General features: G+C 41.0%; 1 protein-coding gene across 2 annotated transcripts in view; it reads left to right on the top strand.

Moving 5' to 3' along the window:
* The first annotated feature begins 11,043 nt into the window (after window positions 1-11,043).
* The window catches only part of LOC121535134 (thymocyte selection-associated high mobility group box protein TOX-like), a 54,724-nt gene continuing 43,117 nt past the window's right edge, over window positions 11,044-22,650 (top strand). Inside the window, exon 1 of one of the 2 annotated variants that reach the window (XM_045206265.1) lies at window positions 11,044-11,553. In XM_045206265.1, the coding sequence (XP_045062200.1) occupies window positions 11,452-11,553 (102 nt within the window). In that variant the 5' untranslated portion in view covers window positions 11,044-11,451. The remainder of the gene's footprint in view (window positions 11,554-22,650) is intronic. The other variant, XM_045206264.1, reaches the window with a different exon arrangement.

The following is a 22,650-nucleotide window of genomic DNA, read 5'->3' on the forward strand; positions in this document are numbered from 1 at the left end:
AGGAGATGAGGGCCGACACGCTCTCGTATCCCGAGGGCGCCGGGTGAATGGTTGCCAGTTAGAGCTCTACTTGGAGCAGGAATCCCTGACACCCGGCCGCGGTGCCATCATAAGCCCTCGGGAGCGAGAGCCGAATCCCACTGGACTCCGGAGATGGAACGATGGGTCTGGCCGATGGCGGTGTTATTGTTGGAGGAGGTGTGGGCAAACCTCCTCTCTCCCATCGGCTCAAAGTGTCCATTACATCCTGCATGGCGGTGCCGAGTCTCTGGATCATGGCGTCTTGGCTGCTTACGCGCTCCTCCAATGACCCCGTCGGTACCGCTGATCCTGCTGACTCCATGGTTGGTGTGTTATTCTGTCAGAAGGTGATGTGTACGCGGCGAGTGAAGTCAGACGCAGGACATAGAGAATCAGGTAGACTACTTTACTGAATGTAACGCACAAAACAAACGTCTCCAACACTGGAGGGAAAAACACCATATGCGTAATATGGAGAAATAGCTAGGCCGAACATCAACTAGACATACAACAATAACACACAAATAGCAAACGTGAGACAAGGGAAATTATAGGCTAAACAATCAAACATAATAGACAACAGGTGTACTACTCCAGACAAAACAAGACAAACACCGAAACATCGATCGGCGGCAGCTAGCACGAAGCCTGCCCGAGCAAGGAGGAGGAGCAGCCTCGGCAGAATCCGTGACAGACAATGAACAGCGAAAGTGTTTCAGACTGTCAACCTGGCCCAATAATCCTCATCCTGTTTTAGTAATATGTGTTTCTGGTTGAATAAAATGAAAAGCATCAGAGGTCTTACACTCTAAAAATTAGGGGTTCAACAAGGGTTGATCTAAGATCCTCAAAGTTCTTCGAAGAACCTTAGGGTCTTTGGCACTGAAAATTGCCCCCAAAAGGCTATCCCAAGAACCCCATAGGAGGTGGGGTTCCACAAGGAACCTCATTAGGGGTTCTTGCAGGAACCTAACTGCCCGACTGAAACATTTGGATTTGAATTTGAAAGGACAGCAGGTGCAGGCACTTAACTGACAAATGTCAAGATCTCCTCAATTTAAGGTAAGGTTGGTCCCTTGTATGACCTAAATTGATATTGTTTAATGATGATACCATCTATCTTTTCATATTTGTGCAAATCTTTCTAAAACAGAAAATGGATCCAATTCAATAGATATCAATCAACAAAGAGGTAAGAATATGTATGCTATAAGAATATGTTGAAGGCTAGCTGTAGGGTGCAGATGACTGAACTGCTCACTTTTGTGTCTGTAGGTTTACAGACGAGGAGGCATACAAAGTTATGTCAATTGGTATTGGTATGTTATGCAGATCACATGTACCATCCTCCTCCCTTACCTCTTCACTGAAAATCCCATAGGCCTCTACATTATGGACAAGGTATGTGTATGAAAACCATTATCAAAAGAGTATTTTTCATTCACATTTACCACAAAATGAATACTGTCGTGTGCATGTTTTGTTAATCGTCTGTATAATTACTATTTTTGGGATTCACAGACTTCACCCTCCCTACACCTCTGATGAATATAACAGGAAACCTGTTCGATCACCATGCACTGCAAAATCATTCTGGCTATGGATACGGAGAACATCAACACATTAACATCAACATGCCAGAGGATATACCCATTGGACTTGTGGCTCTGCTTTGAGTTTACCTCATATTTTGATTTTTATTCTGCTTTGCCACTAAAATCCTAATTAACACTGACAACTAAAATCTTGTGTTATTGTTGTTATTGTTAAGCGTATTACTACTACTAATAATAATAATAGGGGAGGGGGGAGTAGTTCAAAAATTAACCCCAAAAGGTTCTTCTAAAGGTTATTTGAGGATCCCTTTAAAGAGTTCTTCAAAGAACTTATAGGGGTTCCCCCACAGTTTCAATTTGAAGAACCCCTAAAGGATCCTCCAGGAACCTTTACTTTTTAGAGTGTATCTTTGGAAAAATCCACCAAGGGAGAGCAAAAGGAGAGAGCGGGGGGTTATTTTGGATCCTACAGTAGAATGTCAACTGACAAGTGAATATGACAATTAACTACCGTGGCCAGTTCTTGGTGTCTTAGAAGACAGCGCAATATAAAGATGGATTGACTAATACAGTGCCTTGCAAAAGTATTCATCCCCTTTTTCGTATTTTGTTGCATTACAACCTGTAATTTAAATGGATTTTTATTTGCATTTCATGTCATGGGCAAAATAAGTGGAATGAAAAAAATAACTTGTTTAAAAAAATTCTAAAAAATAAATCATGGAAAAGGGGTGCGTGCATATGTAGTCACCCCCTTTGCTATGAAGCCCCTAAATAAGATCTGGTGCAACCAATTACCTTCAGAAGTCATAATTAGTTAAATAAAGTCCACCTGTGTGCAATCTAAGTGTCACATGATCTGTCACATGATCTCAATATACACCTGTTCTGAAAGGCCCCAGAGTCTGCAACACCACTAAGCAAGGGGCACCACCAAGCAAGCGGCACCATGAAGACCAAGGAGCTCTCCAAACAGGTCAGGGACAAAGTTGTGGAGAAGTACAGATCAGTGTTGGGTTATAAAAAAATATCTGAAACTTTGAACATCCCACGGAGCACCATTAAATCCATTATTAAAAAATGGAAAGAATATGGCACCACAACAAACCTGCCAAGAGAGGGCCGCCCACCAAAATTCACGGACCAGGCAAGAATGGCAGTAATCAGAGAGGCAACAAAGAGACCAAAGATAACCCTGAAGGAGCTACAAAGCTCCACAGTGGAGATTGGAGTATCTGTCCATAGGACCACTTTAAGCCATACACTCCACAGAGCTGGGCTTTATGGAAGAGTGGCCAGAAAAAAAGCCATTGCTTAAAGACAAAAATAAGCAAACACGTTTGGTGTTCGCCAAAAGGCATGTGGGAGACTCCCCAAACATATGGAAGAAGGTACTCTGGTCAGATGAGAGTAAAATTGAGCTTTTTGGCCATCAAGAAGAACACTATGTCTGGCGCAAACCCAACTCCTCTCATCACCCCAAGAACACCATCAGCATCAAAGATCAAAGATCAAAATCAATTTTAATTCCAGGTTGTAAGTCAACAAAATAGGAAAAATGCCAAGGGGGGTGAATACTTTCGTAAGCCACTGTACATACCATAACCTTGGAGATTGTGGCCCATGGCCTTGTGATCTGCTAACATCATTGTTATAATTCAACTTGGACTCAGGGGTTGACGTAACATACTAAACACACATTTTTGTCCCTCCATTTAGTATGATATGTTGAGAAACATTATTATCGTATTTTATAAGAAAGCCCGACCAATCTGTTCCAAGAAGCTTTCACTCTAGACCCGTAAAGAGGGATTACAGCCACGTTATCTGGGGCAGTTAGTGGTTACATCCCTCAGTCCTCTATTTTGAATCTGAGGCCACCATCTCACAAACTGGCGTAGATCCCACTCCTACCACCATCAATCCAATCTTAATCCATACTTTGAACATTGAACACCTCAAAACACTCCCTCCCCCCTTACAATTATGTTGAAGTATTGTGAAATAAACTGCTGCAACTACTGTGAATTTATACTAGCACTCAGATGCAACTCAGATCCGGCTATATGAGGTTGATATGTAGCCAGAGGCATCCTGCCCATAGTGGGCACAAGGGCATGTGCCCCCTCAGATTTGTCCATTTTTTTTATTTTTTCAGATGTTAAATTATTACAAAACTTTATTTGTAAGCCCACGTTTTATCCTAACTATTGATTAAAAAAAATATCTGTCAGCTGTATTTTGTGAAGGGGCATACTGACTGGACCCTAGTAAGTGGTTCCTTCCAAGGTTCAACCCGGAGCAAAGATATGCTAGGCAGGACCCTACATACTCTAGTGCAGGGGTGTCAAACTCCTTCCATGGAGGGCCTAGTGTCTGCTGTTTTTTGGTTTCCCCTTTCAATTAAAAGACCTAGACAACCAGGTAGACTGACACACACAGCATTTGATTTGATTTTAGCTGCCGGTGATGGGCAGGACTCGCAGGAGATATGTTTGTAAATTAATTTGTTTAAGCTATGTAGCCTATTGATTCCGTCTTGATATGTTGTTGTTTCTCTGTAATACTAGCCACGTATAGCAATTTTATGAAGTTGGCTTTAGGTTACCAATCTCCCAACCTCGTATCAAGCCATTTCAGGTTATTAATCAAGTTAGAGTAGCTTGTCTAACTATCTTAGCGGGCATGCCTGCTGGCAAGGTTTCTAGACTTTAGAAAAGCAAGCAATCACTAAATGTACTGAATAAGTCTCACATTCCTTTCCATCTTTTTCACAGATTTTAGCAAAAAGAACCACCAGTCAGGAGGATACAGACAGCTCAAGAGGTATGCTTAGATATGCAGAAAATTACTTGGTTTAAATGCAATCTGGCACCTTATGATAATATCATGATATGAGTATAAATTATGATGCCATGATATGTGCCTGTATTGATGATATGTGTTATAATCACATGTACTTTGGATGTAAGATCCTAGGCATATTAGTTTGAGATACTTAAAATGTATGCACACATGACTAAGTTGCTTTGGATAAAAGCCTCTACTAAATGGCATATATACAGTATATTATAAAAAATGACACCCTCATTAAAATGTAAATTGAACAGGTAAATAGGTATGCTTAGATAACCTATGATTTTTTTTGAATAAATGTTACATGCATTTAGGCATAATAATTATGGCTCTACCCACATGTAGATAATATGGTCTAAATACTGCAGTATTACTATATTTATATACTATAGTATTCACTGTAGTGTTTATGCGGACGACTGTAGTATAGTGTAGTATTCACTGTAGTGTTTTTGTGGACATGACTGAAGTAACACCTGCCGACTAAGGTTAACTAAAATGGCACAACTACCAGACAACACCAGTTCCTGTGTAATGAGCGGGAACACCTCAACCAGAACATAAGACAGGTTCGTGACAGGCCACCTAATGATTTGGGTTTACAGTTCTGAGCAACGCAACAGACCAGACAACACCTTAGCAAAAATATAACATGTTTATTACAACTGTAACATGTAAACGTTAGACAGGTTCCAGGCTAAAGGGAAACAGTATAGAGGCAGATATAAAGAACAAGCAAAGTTTATTAAAGCTTAGAAGATTACAGTGCATTCAGAAAGTATTCAGACCCTTTGACTTTTTCCAAAACATTTTACATTACAGCCTTATTCTAAAACGGATTAAATAGTTTTTTTCCCCTCATCAATCTACACACAATACCCCATAATGACAAAGCAAAAACAGGTGTAGTGCAGACTCAGCACAACTGAAATATCACATTTACATAAGTATTCAGAACCTTTACTCAGCACTTTGTTGAAGCATCTTTGGCAGCGATTACAGCCTCAAGTATTCTTGGGTATGACGTTGCAAGCTTGGCACACCTGTATTTGGGGAGTTTCTCCCATTCGTCTCTGCAGATCCTCTCAAGCTCTGTCAGGTTGGATGGGGAGCGTCGCTGCACAGCTATTTTCAGGTCTCTCCAGAGATGTTAGATCGGGTTCAATTCCGAGCTCTGGCTGGGCTACTCATGGACATTCAGAGACTTGTCCCGAAGCCACTCCTGCGTTGTCTTGGCTGTGTGATTAGGGTCATTGTCCTGTTGGAAGGTGAACCTTTGCCCCAGTCTGAGGTCCTGAGCGCTCTAGAGCAGGTTTTCATCAAGGATCTCTCTGTACTTTGCTCCGTTCATCTTTCATTAAATCCTAACTAGTCTCCCAGTCACTGCTGCTGAAAAACATCCCCACAGCATGATGCTGCCACCATCATGCTTCACCGTAGGGATGGTATTGGCCAAGTGATGAGTGGTTCCTGGTTTCCTCCAGACGTGACGCTTGGCATTCAGGCCAAAGAGTTCAATCTTGGTTTTCATCAGACCAGAGAATCTTGTTTCTCATGGTCTGAGAGTCCTTTCGGTGCCTTTTGGCAAACTCCAAGTGGGCTGTCATGTGCCTTTTACTGAGGAGTGGCTTCCGTCTGGCCACTCTACCATAAAAGCTTGATTGGTGGAGTGCTGCAGAGATGGTTAACCTTCTGGAAGGTTCTCCCATCTCCACAGAGGAACTCTGGAGCTCTGTCAGAGTGACCATCGGGTTCTTGGTCACCTCCCTGACCAAGGCCCTTCTCCCCCGATTGCTCAGTTTGACCGGGCGGCCAGCTCTAGGAAGAATCTTGGTGGTTCCAAACTTCTTCAATTTAAGAATGATGGAGGCCACTGTGTTCTTGGGGACCTTCAATGATGCAGTAATATTTTGGTACCCATCCCCAGATCTGTGCCTCAATACAATCCTATCTCGGAGCTCTACGGACAACCTCATGGCTTGGTTTTTGCTCTGACATGCACTGTCAACTGTGGGACCTTATATAGACATGTGCGTGCCTTTCCAAATCATGTCCAATCAATTGAATTGACCACAGGTGGACTCCAATCAAGTTGTATAAACATCTCAAGGATGATCAATGGAAACAGGATGTACCTGAGCTCAATTTCGAGTCTCCTAGCAAAGGGTCATAATTCTTATGTAAATACAGTATTTCAGTTTTTTTGTAAATACATTTGCAAACATTTCTAAAAACCTGTTTTCGCTATTTCATTATGGGGTATTGTGTATAGATTGATGAGGAAAAATAAATAATCGGACACAAATAATAGGAGACAAATAATAATCAACATATACAAGAGTACACCAAAATGACTTAGATCTGTTACTTCCACTAGATAGCTTTCTAAAATACAGCAGGGCTTTCACAGAGATTCAGCTGACCAAGTTTACAAGATGACAAAAATGGTGACAAACAATACTGTGTAGTCATTGATAAATTAGCCTGATATACACTGCCAGTCTATAGTTTGGATACACCTACTCATTCAAGGGTTTTTCTTCATTTGTAATATGTTTTTACATTGAAGAATAATAGTGAAGACATCAAAACTATGAAATAACACATATGGAAACATGTAGTAACCAAAAAAGTGTTAAACAAATCAAAATATATTTTATATTTGAGATTCTTCAAATAGCCACCCTTTGCCTTGATGACAGCTTTGCACATTCTTGGCATTCTCTCAACCAGCTTCATGAGGTAGTCACCTGGAATGCATTTCAATTAACAGGTGTGCCTTCTTAAAAGTTAATTTGTGGAATTATTTTCCTTCTTAATGCATTTGAGACAATCAGTTGTGTTGTGACAAGGTAGGTGTGGTATACAGAAGATAGCCCTATTTGGTAAAAGACCAAGTCCATATTATGGCCAGAACAGCACAAATAAGCAAAGAGAAACAACAGTCCATCATTACTTTAAGACATGAAGGTCAGTCAATACGGAACATTTCAAGAATGTTGACATTTTCTTCATGTGCAGTCGCAAAAACCATCAAGTGCTATGAAGAAACTGCCTCTCATGAGGACAGCCACAGGAATGGAAGACCCAGAGTTACCTCTGCTGCGGAGGATAAGTTCATTAGAGTTACCAGCCTAAGAAATTGCAGCCCAAATAAATGCTTCACAGAGTTCAATTCACAGACACATCTCAACATCAACTGTTCAGAGGGGACTGTGTGAATCAGGCCTTCATGGTCGAATTGCTGCAAAGAAACCACTACTAAAGGACACCAATAAGAAGAGACCTGCTTGGGCCAAGAAACACGAGCAATGGACATTAGACCAGTGGAAATTTGTCCTTTGGTCTGGTGTCCAAATTTGAGATTTTTGGTTCCAACTGCCGTGACTTTGTGAGACGCGGTGTGGGTGAACGGATGATCTCCGCATGTGTAGTTCCCACCGTAAAGCATGGAGGAGGAGGTGTTATGGTGTGGGGGTGCTTTGCTGGTGACACTGTCTGTGATTTATTTAGCATTCAAGGCACACTTAACCAGCATGGCTACCACAGCATTCTGCAGCGATACGCCATCCGATCTGGTTTGGGCTTAGTGGGACTATCATTTGTTTTTCAACAGGACAATGACCCAACACACTTCCAACCTGTGTAAGGGCTATTTTACCAAGAAGGAGAGTGATGGAGTGCTGCATCAGATGACCTGGCCTCCACAATCCCCTGACCTCAACCCAATTGAGAAGGTCTGGGGTGAGTCGGACGGCAGAGTGAAGGAAAAGCAGCCAACAAGTGCTCAGCATATGTGGGAACTCCTTCAAGACTGTTGGAAAAGCATTGCAGGTGAAGCTGGTTGAGAGAATGCCAAGAGTGTGCAAAGCTGCCAAGGCAAAGGGTGGCTATTTGAAGAATCTCAAATATATTTGGATTTGTTTAACACTTTTTGGTTACTACATGATTCCATATGTGTTATTTCATAGTTTTGATGTCTTCACTATTATTCTACAATATAGAAAATAGTACAAATATAGAAAAACCCTTGAATGAGTAGGTGTGTCCAAACTTTTGACTTGTACTGTAGCTTCGGCCTACCATGCCGAATGCTATTGCACCCCCTTTCTGCCATATACTGGTCATGTCCGCAAAGCACTATAGTAAATACTATAGACATAGAATACTGCAGTCATGTCCGCAAAAACGCTACAGTGAGTACTATAGTATACTGCAGTCATGTCCGCAAAAACACTACAGTGAAATCTACAGTAAAGTCTGCAAAAACACTACAATGAATACTATAGTATATAAATACTATATGAAAAATGTATGCACTCACTAACTGTAAGTCGCTCTGGATAAGAGCGTCTGCTAAATGACTAAAATGTAAAAATGTAAATATAGTAATACTAGTATTTAGACCATTGTATACTGTCGTATTTTTTAATGTGGGTTCGCTGTAAATGTGTAACATGTTTGAGGGTTGAACTTTAAGAATTCACATGAGGCCGTGTGCTAAACAGAGTGAGTAGTTTAGTAAACAACCAAAGATTTCAAGACTAAAAGTGGTAAAAGTAGTAGCCTAAAATAAGGAAAAACTCCAGGTAAAAATACACTTTATCTAGTCCTTGGCCTATATCTTAAGCTGACTTTGGTGCAGGTCATGTTGTTCTTCACTTTACCGTCTCTGGTAAACACACACTATATCAAATAAAATCTATGTTTATTCGTCACATGCACAGGATACAGAAGGTGTAAATGGTACAGTGAAATGGTTACTTGCATAGTAGCAATATCAAAAACAGAAAGTGTCCAGATAAACATATTTTATTAGATGACGCTTACCCAACACTCTTGTCTAAATTGATGGGTCATGTGAAGGAAATGCTAAAACAACCCCTCAGCCACATTTTGCTAAGTGGATGAGTCACTATTGTCTAGATATGTACACATGTTCATGAAATACAATAGATGTCCGTAATCGCCCCCAGACACACCTGGCTAACTTGATGGATCATGTAATCATCTGGCGAAGTGGAGTCTTTCGTTTAGACATGTAGCTAGCTAGCTAGCTTAACAATGAACCGGCATAATACCAACTCATACTATTACCGATACAAACATTGTCATAGTTGTAGTATGACTCTGCAGGTAGCTAAAGAGCTAACCAACTAGGTTCAATGTTACCTAGCTAACATTAGGCTATAACTAGCAATGCAAATGGATTTCTGATTCAAATAATATTACTACACAGATCATACATGTAATATTAGCTAGGGAGCTAGCAAGCTAACGTTCGCTAGCTAGCGAACATTACGCTTTAACTTGCAATGAAAACGACTTTCTGACAAAATTAGAAACGTATAATATCTGAAAATGTAGCTAGACTCTTACCCGTGTACATGGATGAACGCTTCACGGCAGACTGGAAACGTTGTTTTGTTTGTAGCTAAATCTTGTTTGGCCAGCGTTGTGTCAAGTCAATCCGGTTCACACTGACCGTGGCGTGTGCAGAAAGTAGCCCATCACTTTTTCCAACTGATCTGTTGATAGCGCCTGATAAATTCAGGGCATCAATGTTGTTGAGAAAAGTAGCAAAAAGGACTATCAACACAAACTGAGCAGCTCACGTTATAGACAGAAGCATAATACATGGCAGACCAATCAAAAATCATCTCCTGGCATGTCCAGTCCATCCATTATCTCAGCCAATCATGGCTAGCGTCTTTTTCCATGGCTAAACTAACTAGGCTCGTAATTTAACAATTTTATTCGTATTTACGGTTGGAATGCAAGTTTGTTATTTAAGCACATGAAAGTGCTAGCGGGAAGGTTCCTGTCTTTTTCCATGGCTAAACTAACTAGGCTCGTAATTTAACAATTTAATTCGTATTTACGGTTGGAATGCAAGTTTGTTATTAAAGCACATGAAAGTTCACATGTTCCAGAAGGCATTTCAGCCAAAAAACACATTTTTATAAAATATAAATGTTTACGTTCAAATGCCTCTCCTGTGAAGTAGTGCGAGGGAATCCCCGGCATGAGCTCCCCAAAGACAGCACATTCAAATCAAAACAGCATCAACAAAGCTAGCAGTAAAGCTAGCTAGCAGTCCAATCCATCAAAAACACTACGTGATCGAGAGATACTACAGTGTGTAGTATAGTATTCTACAGTATACTACACAATTCTAAAGTAAGCACTACATGATCGAGGGATGCTACAGTGTTGAGTATAGGATTCTACAGTATACTACAGTTTACTACAGAATTCTATAGCATTGTACAGTAAGTACTATAGTATTCTATAGTAAACTGTAGTATTTTTTTATGTGGGTATATTGCAGGAAAAAGTTGTTTCAGGTGCCCCCTCTAAAATAATGGGTGCATGAAGCCCCTGTATGTAGCCTAGGCTAGTGTACCAAACTAACACAAAGTGCCCACAAAGCTGTAGTCCTAATTTTGGCTTTCTAAAGGGGTTCAACCATAATGTATAGGCAACATAAAAGTATTCATATAGCCTACAACCGAATGCAAGTGACGCAGGCGCTACATTCACCAGTGCGCCTACTAGGTAGAGTAGGCTGCGCTCTTGCCCCTGCGCGGTCTATAAAGTCCTTTGTATGAATTGCGAGCAAACAGGCAATCCTACCGTGCCCCATTCGCTTGCAGATGACTGTAGCCGCTGGATAGAAAGAACTACTGTCGCTGCAAATGCATCTGTCAGAAAGAGAAAGACGCGCAATAACTTCTTCAACAATCGAGTGATAGCCTACAGCTTTCAAAGTTACACCGTTTTACCAGCGTTTACCAAGTCCGTCGTTCATAGTGCGACATACGTTGATAATATAAGTTTTTTCTTTCTCCTGAAAAACCGCGAACGCATGTGAGAGCATCACTGTTTGCCATTTTTAGCATCCAACCCTAGACTTGCCGACTTCGACCATCCGTCTTTATAGTACCTTCAACTTTTGAGGACTCAAAAGTAGACGCCGGAGTGGAAAAGCTTGTGTGGAGATTGATGTTTTACTGAAATGGACGTGAGAGTATATCCACCTCCACCACAGTCTTTATCATCAACAAATTCCTCCCTATTGGGACCGTTGCAGTATCCCGATTCCCCGTACTGCAATAAGGTGAGTCGCATCTGTACTAGGCTATAGGAATATAGTCTATTTGTTTAATTTCGTACAATGTATTATGGAGATGCATAAAAACGCTCTTCAGAAAGTGGATGTTACACACTGCCCTGAAATAAAATTACTTTCTGTCCATTCATTTGAAAGCAATGACAACAGGAACAAACATTAATGCACAACATGTCTAGTTATTTAATGTCATATAAACATTTATTGCTTATATTACCGTTAGCTTAATTGGGCATTGTTGTCATTGTGTATAACTGGTGATGAACGCAGCGCTATCAATATCAGTGAAGTTTCTTCCAAAGCGCTCAACTGAGTTTTTATCTCATTTAATGACACAAAAGAGTCAATTGTTTCCGTCATTGAATCACGTACAGAATTTAGGATAGAAAACCATCACAAACATGACGTGTGTTGAATGCAATCATCTACCTGTGGTTATATGGAGTAATTGTGCCTCTATTACGCACTGTAACTCAACCCATGTCTTGTTTATACACATGTACTCTCACTATAATAAAATCATTGTAATTTTACTGTCTGCTTTCAAACCCATAGTTTAAAACGACTTTCACATTCAGATTAACAGGTCCTTTTCTGCATAATGATACTGTTCTGTTCTGTTCTGTTCTGTTCTGTGTGTGTGTGTGTTTGTGTGTGTGAGTGTGCTTGTGGGTGCGTTTGTGTATGTGTGTGTGCGCCTGTGTATGTGTGTGTGAGAGAGAGCGAGCATAAGCAAATGGGGGTAGGGATTTTGTAGGGAGGGAGGGGTAGAGTGGGGTTTGGGGGTTTGGGGGTTGTACTATTTATCCCTATGTCTTTTGATTCACTGCTCTGTCTTTTTTATATAAGATCTCTTAAGTCTCTGCAGTGAAAATAGAGAGAGAAAGAGGGTGAAAGAGAGAGAGAGAGATGGAGTAAGGGCATGTGCCTTAAAGATATAATCTAAAAGATTAAATTGTACTGTTTGAGCATGTCCACGCAGTATAAACACTATCCTAGATTTTCCATTTTAGCATTCAGTGTAATGAGATGGGGGGGGGGTAGGGAGGTTCATATAGGATGAGAGAGAGGAGAGAGAGAGAGAGAGTAAGAGAAAGAGAGAGATGGTATGACAGAAAATGAGAGTAAAAGAGAAGAGTGTCCTATAACCAGAGAGAGAAGCAAGAGAGAATCAGAGAGAGAATGAGAGAGAAAAAGAGAGAGAAAATGAGAGAGAGCGAATGAGAGAGAGAGAATGAAAGAAAGAGAATGAGAGTGAGAGAATGAGAGAGAAAAAGAGAGTGTGCTAGAGAGAGGGAGAGAGACAGAGACAGACAGAGGCAATGAAAGAGAGTGAGATAGAAATGTGTGTGGTAGAGAGAGAGAGAGAGAGAGAAAGAGAGAGAGAGAGAGAGAGAGAGAGAGAGAGAGAGAGAGAGAGAAAGGGAGAGAGAGAAGCCCTAGCCAAACACATGTGATTGTGAGAAGGGAGTGAGGTATTTCCAGTGCAAACAGACAGAGATGGCCTGTGTGCTGCTGAACGAGGTCTCTGTATGTGCGAATACCCAGTGATAGAGCCAGTTCTATACTGACTTCACTGTTATCTACAACAATTAATCTAATACTTTCTATACTTCTAGCAGGGCATCACTGTTGTGACTGCTGCTTTGTCTAAGCAGAGGTTCTGTTCACCTCTAGTTTCATTCAGAAGCATGGGTTGATTCAGGCCCATTTCTCTTTACAGTAGATTGGCTGTTTGGCCAGATATTCTGTCCGACTCCGTCATCTCAAATGTTATTCATGAACAGCTCATGATCACTTGCCACTTAGCCAAGTTGATGCAAAGTAATTTAGAAACCTGTTTAGAGTGGTCCAAAATATGATTTCATGTTATGATTATGATATTTTACTGTAATAACGTCAAATCTTAGTTGCTATGGCAGATAGGGTTGTTTGGTCTTATTTTGTGGAATTGCAGAAAGAGGGAATGATACTTCCAAGATTTTATTGATGGCTGGGTACCTTTTGTTTTTGTGACAGTTTTCATTGATTTAGAGATGGTTGAAGAAATGAAAAGGCTTCATTTAACACTCTTCAACGTGCCTTGGATGCAGACATTTGCTTATTTGTTCTAATCTAAGATGAAACATCTGATATGTCAGTTCTGTATTATTGAAATGGACTTTACTATGTTGTATAGACACTGTGGTGTCTTTGTCTCTGTGTGTGTGTGTCACAGTTCTGTATGTGTGTGACTGTGTGTGTGTGTGTGTCATCTGTCTGTATGTTGTGTGTGTACGTTTGTCTTAGCCTCAGGCATTTTCAATTTAGTGCAAATTACTGAGCTCTTTGGTGGTCCTGGATCTCTGAGGGGCTCTGGGAAGTCGACCCCGACATTAATACCCTGTCCTTTGTGTTGACTAACCAAGCACACGCAGCAGCTCAGACCTGGGTTCAAATACTATTTGAAATCTTTGAGCGTTTGCTCTAGCCTGCTTGGAGTGCCAGATGGGCGGGGTTTACGGTTTTGGGACTATTATATTGGTCCATTAATCCAGGCAAGCTCAATCAAGCACATGTATAAGGCATTTAAATGATTTCAAATAGTATTTGAACCCAGGTCTGCACAGCACAGGGCCCATAGCAGGCAGGCAACACAGCAGCACAGCAGTTAGGCTCCCGGTCAGGCTCATCCACAGAGACCTGGCTCACGTTTTGAATATTATCAACATTACTCATCTATATTTCCATTTATGGTATTGACATTTGATACTACTGCACATGTACATTCCTCATCCTAGCCACGGAGACAACTTTGAGCTTCTAGTCGCTGTCAAGCATAGTCATCTTAGTAATGTAACTTACTGATTGATGTAGGACAATAGTTCCAGACCTACTTGCTTAACTTGCAATGTTACTCACTATACATCACTGTGTCAGCAGTGGTCTCTTATTTAATGAAGTAATACTTCATTAATATTTCAGGGTTTTTCCTGGCTCAAAAAAGGGCTTAGGTGGTGCCTCAGTTTCCTATGCAGGAAAACCCCTACATTATATTTACACTTACAGCACTGTTCTAGATGTATTGAGAGGAGGAGGAATGTAAACCTGACCTAGATATCAATCTGGTTTGTTATTTTAACTACTTCAAAGCAACACTGTACATCTGCCAATCTCTGAATCCAGATCCCAACTAAGATACATTTACTGTACAACATGGATACAAGCACAAGATGTCCCTGTCGTCTTCTGTGAACAGTAACTTGCTTTATGCATGCTTTGTGATTCATAAGCATGTTATAAACCTTTAGAAGCCTGCTATGAACCTGTATTAAGGCTTCATAAGCTGTGGAATTACACTGTGGAATATCTACGGGTTGTGGCTAGAGTCAACAGTTTATGTCAACAAGATACTCTGGTGGGTTGGATCAACGTACTGTAGATAGATTGTCCACACAGTGTGGAAATGTGCCTTTGGCTTCATTCAATGACATTAGCTACAGTATGTTTCCATTAACCTGTCCAGTGATTTTTTGTCAGCATTTAGAACGTTTGCATAGAAAATAGATGCAACAGAGTTTCCATGTAACTATTTTGTGTCGATAAAAACAGCTGGACGTAATGTCACACCTAAAAAAATAACTTTTTTGCAAAAACGTACAGTGTGGAATAAAAATGTAGTGGTTGAAGTGTTTCCATTACCCATTTAGACAAATTGCGCATTAATAAATTGGCGACAGTCTGTACAGTGGGGAAAAAAAGTATTTAGTCAGCCACCAATTGTGCAAGTTCTCCCACTTAGAAAGATGAGAGAGGCCTGTAATTTTCATCATAGGTACACGTCAACTATGACAGACAAATTGAGGAAAAAGATTCCAGAAAATCACATTGTAGGATTTTTTATGAATTTATTTTCTAATTATGGTGGAAAATAAGTATTTGGTCACCTACAAACAAGCAAGATTTCTGGCTCTCACAGACCTGTAACTTCTTCTTTAAGAGGCTCCTCTGTCCTCCACTCGTTACCTGTATTAATGGCACCTGTTTGAACTTGTTATCAGTATAAAAGACACCTGTCCACAACCTCAAACAGTCACACTCCAAACTCCACTATGGCCAAGACCAAAGAGCTGTCAAAGGACACCAGAAACAAAATTGTAGACCTGCACCAGGCTGGGAAGACTGAATCTGCAATAGGTAAGCAGCTTGGTTTGAAGAAATCAACTGTGGGAGCAATTATTAGGAAATGGAAGACATACAAGACCACTGATAATCTCCCTCGATCTGGGGCTCCATGCAAGATCTCACCCCGTGGGGTCAAAATGATCACAAGAACGGTGAGCAAAAATCCCAGAACCACACGGGGGGACCTAGTGAATGACCTGCAGAGAGCTGGGACCAAAGTAACAAAGCCTACCATCAGTAACACACTACGCCGCCAGGGACTCAAATCCTGCAGTGCCAGACGTGTCCCCCTGCTTAAGCCAGTACATGTCCAGGCCCGTCTGAAGTTTGCTAGAGTGCATTTGGATGATCCAGAAGAGGATTGGGAGAATGTCATATGGTCAGATGAAACCAAAATATAACTTTTTGGTAAAAACTCAACTCGTCGTGTTTGGAGGACAAAGAATGCTGAGTTGCATCCAAAGAAGACCATACCTACTGTGAAGCATGGGGGTGGAAACATCATGCTTTGGGGCTGTCTTTCTGCAAAGGGACCAGGACGACTGATCCGTGTAAAGGAAAGAATGAATGGGGCCATGTATCGTGAGATTTTGAGTGAAAACCTCCTTCCATCAGCAAGGGCATTGAAGATGAAACGTGGCTGGGTCTTTCAGCATGACAATGATCCCAAACACACCGCCCGGGCAACGAAGGAGTGGCTTCGTAAGAAGCATTTCAAGGTCCTGGAGTGGCCTAGCCAGTCTCCAGATCTCAACCCCATAGAAAATCTTTGGAGGGAGTTGAAAGTCCGTGTTGCCCAGCGACAGCCCCAAAACATCACTGCTCTAGAGGAGATCTCCATGGAGGAATGGGCCAAAATACCAGCAACAGTGTGTGAAAACCTTGTGAAGACTTACAGAAAACGTTTGACCTGTGTCATTGCCAACAAAGGGTATATAACAAAGTATTGAGAAACTTTTGTTATTGACCAAATACTTATTTTCCACCATAATTTGCAAATAAATTCATTAAAAATCCTACAATGTGATTTTCTGGATGTTTTTTCCTCATTTTGTCTGTCATAGTTGACGTGTACCTATGATGAAAATTACAGGCCTCTCTCATCTTTTTAAGTGGGAGAACTTGCACAATTGGTGGCTGACTAAATCCTTTTTTCCCCACTGTATGTCCTCCCACCTATCTGTTTCATGTCTCAGGTATACCCCGTGAAAGCCAGTATGTAGGCTAGAATGCAATAATTGACTAATATTTGCCATATTGTAATAATTCTCATGTGCCAACGTCTCGCCATGGTCCGTGCCATGGTGAAACTTGCACTCCTATAGATCTGAAATAATTGGATGGTGAAACTTGCCAGCCAACCAGAAAAGCAAGGCAAAGCAATTCAGGCATTCTTGAAAGTCAGGACAATCCTTGTCCTGCAAAGAAACATTTTTATAGTAGAACATTTTTATTTTGCAAGTAGTAGGCATTAAGAATTACATGTGGAGTGGAGCTTTATAGTTATGCGGTGACATTACATTTCCATAATCATTTATCGCAATAAAGAAAGTTAGACAAAATAAAAATCCACACCTGTCCAACGGATAAAAATGTTGTCGATCTTTAGAAAGTTTCTCCCATATCTGCCGTTTCCGTTACACATGTCGCACATTTTTGTTGTTGTTGCAATATCGCTTTTGTCTAATAAACCTGGGTCAATGGAAACCTGCCTATCACAGACATAAAATACATCAACAACATTTTAAACATCATGATGCTTGATGGTCACACTAACTCCACCCATAGATGCAGCCTAGTCAGTCATCTTTATGTTGTTCACCATAGTCATTCGTTTGTAGACTCCTGCGGTTAGGTCAATCCCCAAACAGACCTTTGGTTGTAAGACTAAGCTCTTCACCCACCCGTAAGATAAAAACCCTGCCCAGTGGTGATCAAGCTACAGTGGTATTAAAGGAGGCAGTTCAGGCACACGTTTAAAGTCAAGCAGCTGTTGTCTTTGAGGGAATCCTCCTCAGTCTTATTCATAAAGTGCCTCAGTGTAAAATTGATAATCTAGGATCAGTTTAGTCTTTTAGATCATAACGAATAAGATTATATGGCCAGGGGGAACCTGATTCTAGATCATCACTCCTACTTTGAGATGCCTCATGAACATGGGTCCTGGTCCTGGAGTACCCCTTTGGATGACGGTCTTGATATGATTCGCCATATGTGCAGGATTTATGCAAGAACTGTAGCATCATGTTGTATGTTAAAGTCTTTAGTCGCACCATCTCAACCAAACCTAGGTTTTATAGCTCCACGTATGTTGTCAACATGTCTGTTGTGTTGGCTGCTAAGTACTGTAAGTGTATGTAAGCGTATGTACATTTTACATTTACATTTTAGTCATTTAGCAGACGCTCTTAACCAGAGCGACTTACAGGAGCAATTAGGGTCAAGTGCCTTGCTCAAGGGCACATTAACGTCATTTAGCAGACGCTCTTAGCCAGAGCGACTCACAAATTGGTACGTTCACCCTATAGCCAGTGGGATAACCACTTTACAATTTGGGGGGGTTAGAAGGATTACTTTATCAAAATGTAAATGTAAATGACATGCTCCCACTTAACCTATGCTAAGTGCATGCACACTATTCAACCTTAAAGGGATACTTCGGGATTTTGGTAATGAGGACCTTTATCTTCTTCCCCAGAGTCAGATGAACTTTTGGATACCATTTTTATGTCTCTGCGTGCAGTTTGAAGGAAATTGCTAACTAGCTCTAGCGCAATTGCTAACTAGCGTTAGCACAATGACTGGAAGTCTATGGGTATCTGCTAGTTTTTACTTCCAGTCATTGCTCTAACGCTAGTTAGCATTGGCTCGCAAAACGACCTCTAACTTCCTTCATACTGGACACAGAGACATAAAAATAATATCCACGAGTTGTCAAAATCCCGAAGTATCCCTTTAGGTAATGGTACAGAATACACACATGACAAATGGACCTCTATGGCTGTTCTTTCTGCTCAGATGCTTTTCCCATCTACTAACATCATGAGTAATGATATCAGGTCAACTCTGACGGACAATTACTTCACATTACCTTCCTGCATGTAGTATGCTTCTTATGTGTTTATTTCTTTGTTACCTTCATTCAATCCATTTGATAGAATAGAATAGAATGAGCCTGGTTTCATAAGTCATGTGCCTGGTTATATTGATAGTCCTACAGATGTAGGATCTTAATCTGATCACTCTTTTGTTGCTGAGAGTTTTCCTGCACAGCACTTGTAGCTTGTAGCTTATTTAAGGTTTAAAAGGGCTTCTAAAGTTTGTAATTTGCAGTTTGAAATTTCAGACTTGATTAGCCCTAACAAACAATTTATCAGCACCTACAAACATTTCCATTAATTATAATCCACATAATAATTAACATTTCCTGTTGCTGCAGGATTATTTTCCTGCTGTAGCAAACTGGCTCAAATTAAGATCCTACATCTGTATATAGTATTTTTCTCCACCGTACAGTTTTCACACATTGCCACGCTATACGTAACACTAATCTGTTGTTACACTGTAAACATTCACACAGTAGGATAGAGCCAAGTGAAAACCTCTGAGTCAGCTCTCTCTCTGTCCTGTCTCTGTCTCTTTCTCTCGCTCTGTCTCTGTCTCTGTCTCTGTCTCTCTCTCTCTCTCTGTTAGCTACCGCAGAGCACTAGGCTGAGGGCTTCCTAAAAAGCCAGGCCTAATTGCGGCTGAATTCCTGCTTGCTGGTAACAATAGCAGGGACTCTGTGAGTTCCTGTGCTGCGGCCAGCGATCCACGGTTCACTGGGCGCTGTCGAAAGACATCGGCCCTCTGATTGACAGCTTCAGCCCAATGCCAGCAGAGGATCTAATTGTGCATCATGTGTGCCTATTGGCAGATAGAGAAACTCAGAGGAATGGCTATGTGGAACTGTGGTGCTACTGTAAACACATACACAGACATACAGTCTATATATTCTTGCACATTTGCAAGCAAGCACACAGAGGACAGGTTGCTATCAGGCAACTAGAATGACGTTGATCTAATTCTGATTGGTCATTATAATTAAAAAGGACAAGATTAATCATCTGAGGTAATTGGGTTGTTTGTCCATTTGTGGCTTGACATATTTGTGTTTTTCCGCTAAGCATTAGAATAGGAGGACAGCTTTTTTCTGAGTGTTTGATGAGTGACTCATGGAAAAACATGACATAGAATGGAACTGAACTGAATCATCACCTGGTGATGTCATGCCAGGTTCGATGTGGATTTGGGATGTTATGAATTTCTTTAGTACTATATTTGGAACTTACTTTTTTAATGGTCAAAGGAAAGTGTACAGTATATTTCCTTTCGACTGAGATACCTGATTAATTGTTTCTACTGTGTCTGTGATTGTTAGCAGAGATAGAGTTAGATCATTCTGGTCAATGAGTGTCAGAACTTTTGGAAAATGACAGTGAATGGATGATATGGCACAGTGTGGTATTCATAAATTCATCATCCCTACATAAAAATAAGAAGAAGAAGAAGAAGAAAAAGAAAAAGAAGAAGAAGAATTTGCTGGGCGCTTATATTTGTGCTATTTCATGTGTGAATTGGAAATGTGTTTTTTGCATATCCCAACTCCCCCTGAGACACCCTTGGAGAGTGGGGCTACGGACATTTCAATTACATTGAAAAGTCAGTGGTCAAAATCACCTGTGTGTGTTTACAATCTCATTGACTGTGTTGAATATATCAACAATGACTGTAATGTTTTTCTCAACCATATGACGCTTAAACAAAGACAACTTCCAACTTCTGTCAAATCTGATACAAATCCTACTGCCTCAATCCTATATAATGAGCTGGTGGTGAATGTAGTGTTACAGAGACGAAGGATCAGCTAATTAAGTCGCTGAACATAATGATCATAAAATCTGGACTTGTGTTGGTTCCAGTTTGGCGCGGTTAGCCATGTTTTTACCCTGTCTGTATCGTACCCTGAGAATCTCTGGCACTGAATGGTGATTGGGATCCATCCGACGAAAAGCACACACACACACATGCAGGAACGCACACACACACACACACACACACACACACACACACACACACACACACACACACACACACACACACACACACACACACACACACACACACACACACACACACACACACACACACACACACACACACACACACACACTTCCCTGGCTTGAGTGTGCCCAAAGATAGGCCACATATGAATGAGTGATTAGGCTCCTGGTTTGATACAGTCCAAACAGATGGGCCGTGAATAACGGATCCAGAATAGCCTAATTGTTTGGTTTATTCTCCAAGCAAAACATATTGCAATCATTTTCACATTAAGAGAATTCCCCCCTGTTTTTTCTTAGTTGATGGATTGAGTTGTTGTGGTGTTTGGAGCTTTTAGAGAAATTTTAAGAATTTCTTTATTATGGTATTAACATTATTGACTACTACAGTGAACATTATTGACTACTTTCATGTGTTTAGACTGTCTGTCATAACCATGATTTATGCATCTTCTTTCTTCTTAGATAATGACTGTCTTAGCTAGTGTTTTTTCTGTCAAATTGCTCTTTGTTTTGTGTGCCTGGATAATCCTTTGTGTAATGTTCTTTGTGGGTGTGTGTGTGTGTGTGTTTGGTGCGTGCGTGTAAACCCTTAACAATAGTGTGTCTCCCATTGTCCTGTGAAGGGTGGTGTGTCTCTGTGTGTGTGTCTGTGTGTGTGTGTGTGACCGTCCTCCGCTGACTCCTCCACCTGCTCCAAGGCCTTTTGGCTCTGCTACCCATTCACAGCCCTTTGTATCCAAGTGTTTAAGTGGCACCTGTCCACCTTTTGATGTCTGTACAGGCTTCACTGATCTGAGGACCTGTGTGCGTGCGTGCCTGTGTACCTGTTTGTGTGCGTGCGGAGGTCAGATCTTGTTTCATAACTCAGACAGGTGGACCTTATTCCTTACTGCATCTTGGGTGGGGTTCTGGGATAAGATCCCACCTGAGTGGCATCATTACATTTACATTTTTACATTTTAGTCATTTAGCAGACGCTCTTATCCAGAGCGACTTACAGGAGCAATTAGGGTTAAGTGCCTTGCTCAAGGGCACGTCGACAGATTTTTCACCTAGTCGGCTCGGGGATTAGAACCAGTGACCTTTCGGTTACTGGCACAATGCTCTTAAACACTAAGCTACCTGCCGCATCATCATCATCAACCTAACCCTACACCTGCCCATCGCTATCATACTATAGTACCATCTACTACTCTGATGCTATTAGCATATTACCGCCCACTGCTATCAAATAGCCCTATAGCAACAACAGCAGATAGCTTTGGCTGCAGTAAATCTATAAGGTCTCTATAGGCTACTGTTACAGATTATCCTGCAGAGCAGAGCAGTTCTTGTACCCACTCTAAAGCCATAGAGATAGATAGAGCAGTCCGCTATATATACTGAATGATCATTTATAAATGACCTTCTACATACACATTAAATAGGTCAAGAGATGGGTTTGACCTCTATCCATATATCTGTATCCCTATCCTCCTTGATTCTAAGCCGTTGTAATTTTTCCAGTCCCTCTGTCTTTCTCTGTGTGTTTCAGTCTACTATATACAGTATGTGGCCTTTGAACAGCTGTATTTGAACTTAACATCGAGCCAGAATAGCAGTGGTTGAGAGAGTAATTGCATGTTTGACTTTGAGGGAAACTGCAGTAATTCAGAGCTCATGGTCGACTTTGCTGCTCTGAAGCGATGCACGCCCTTGCACTTTAGTTTAAAAAGCTAGAAGACCTATGTTTTTTTATATATTGTTAGATATATTTGAATTTACTACAGTACTGCCTACTGTGGCACCACTGTATAACTGGTTGTTATCTTATTAT

Source organism: Coregonus clupeaformis, chromosome 21 (assembly GCF_020615455.1).
Source record: "Coregonus clupeaformis isolate EN_2021a chromosome 21, ASM2061545v1, whole genome shotgun sequence".
NCBI lineage: Eukaryota > Metazoa > Chordata > Actinopteri > Salmoniformes > Salmonidae > Coregonus > Coregonus clupeaformis.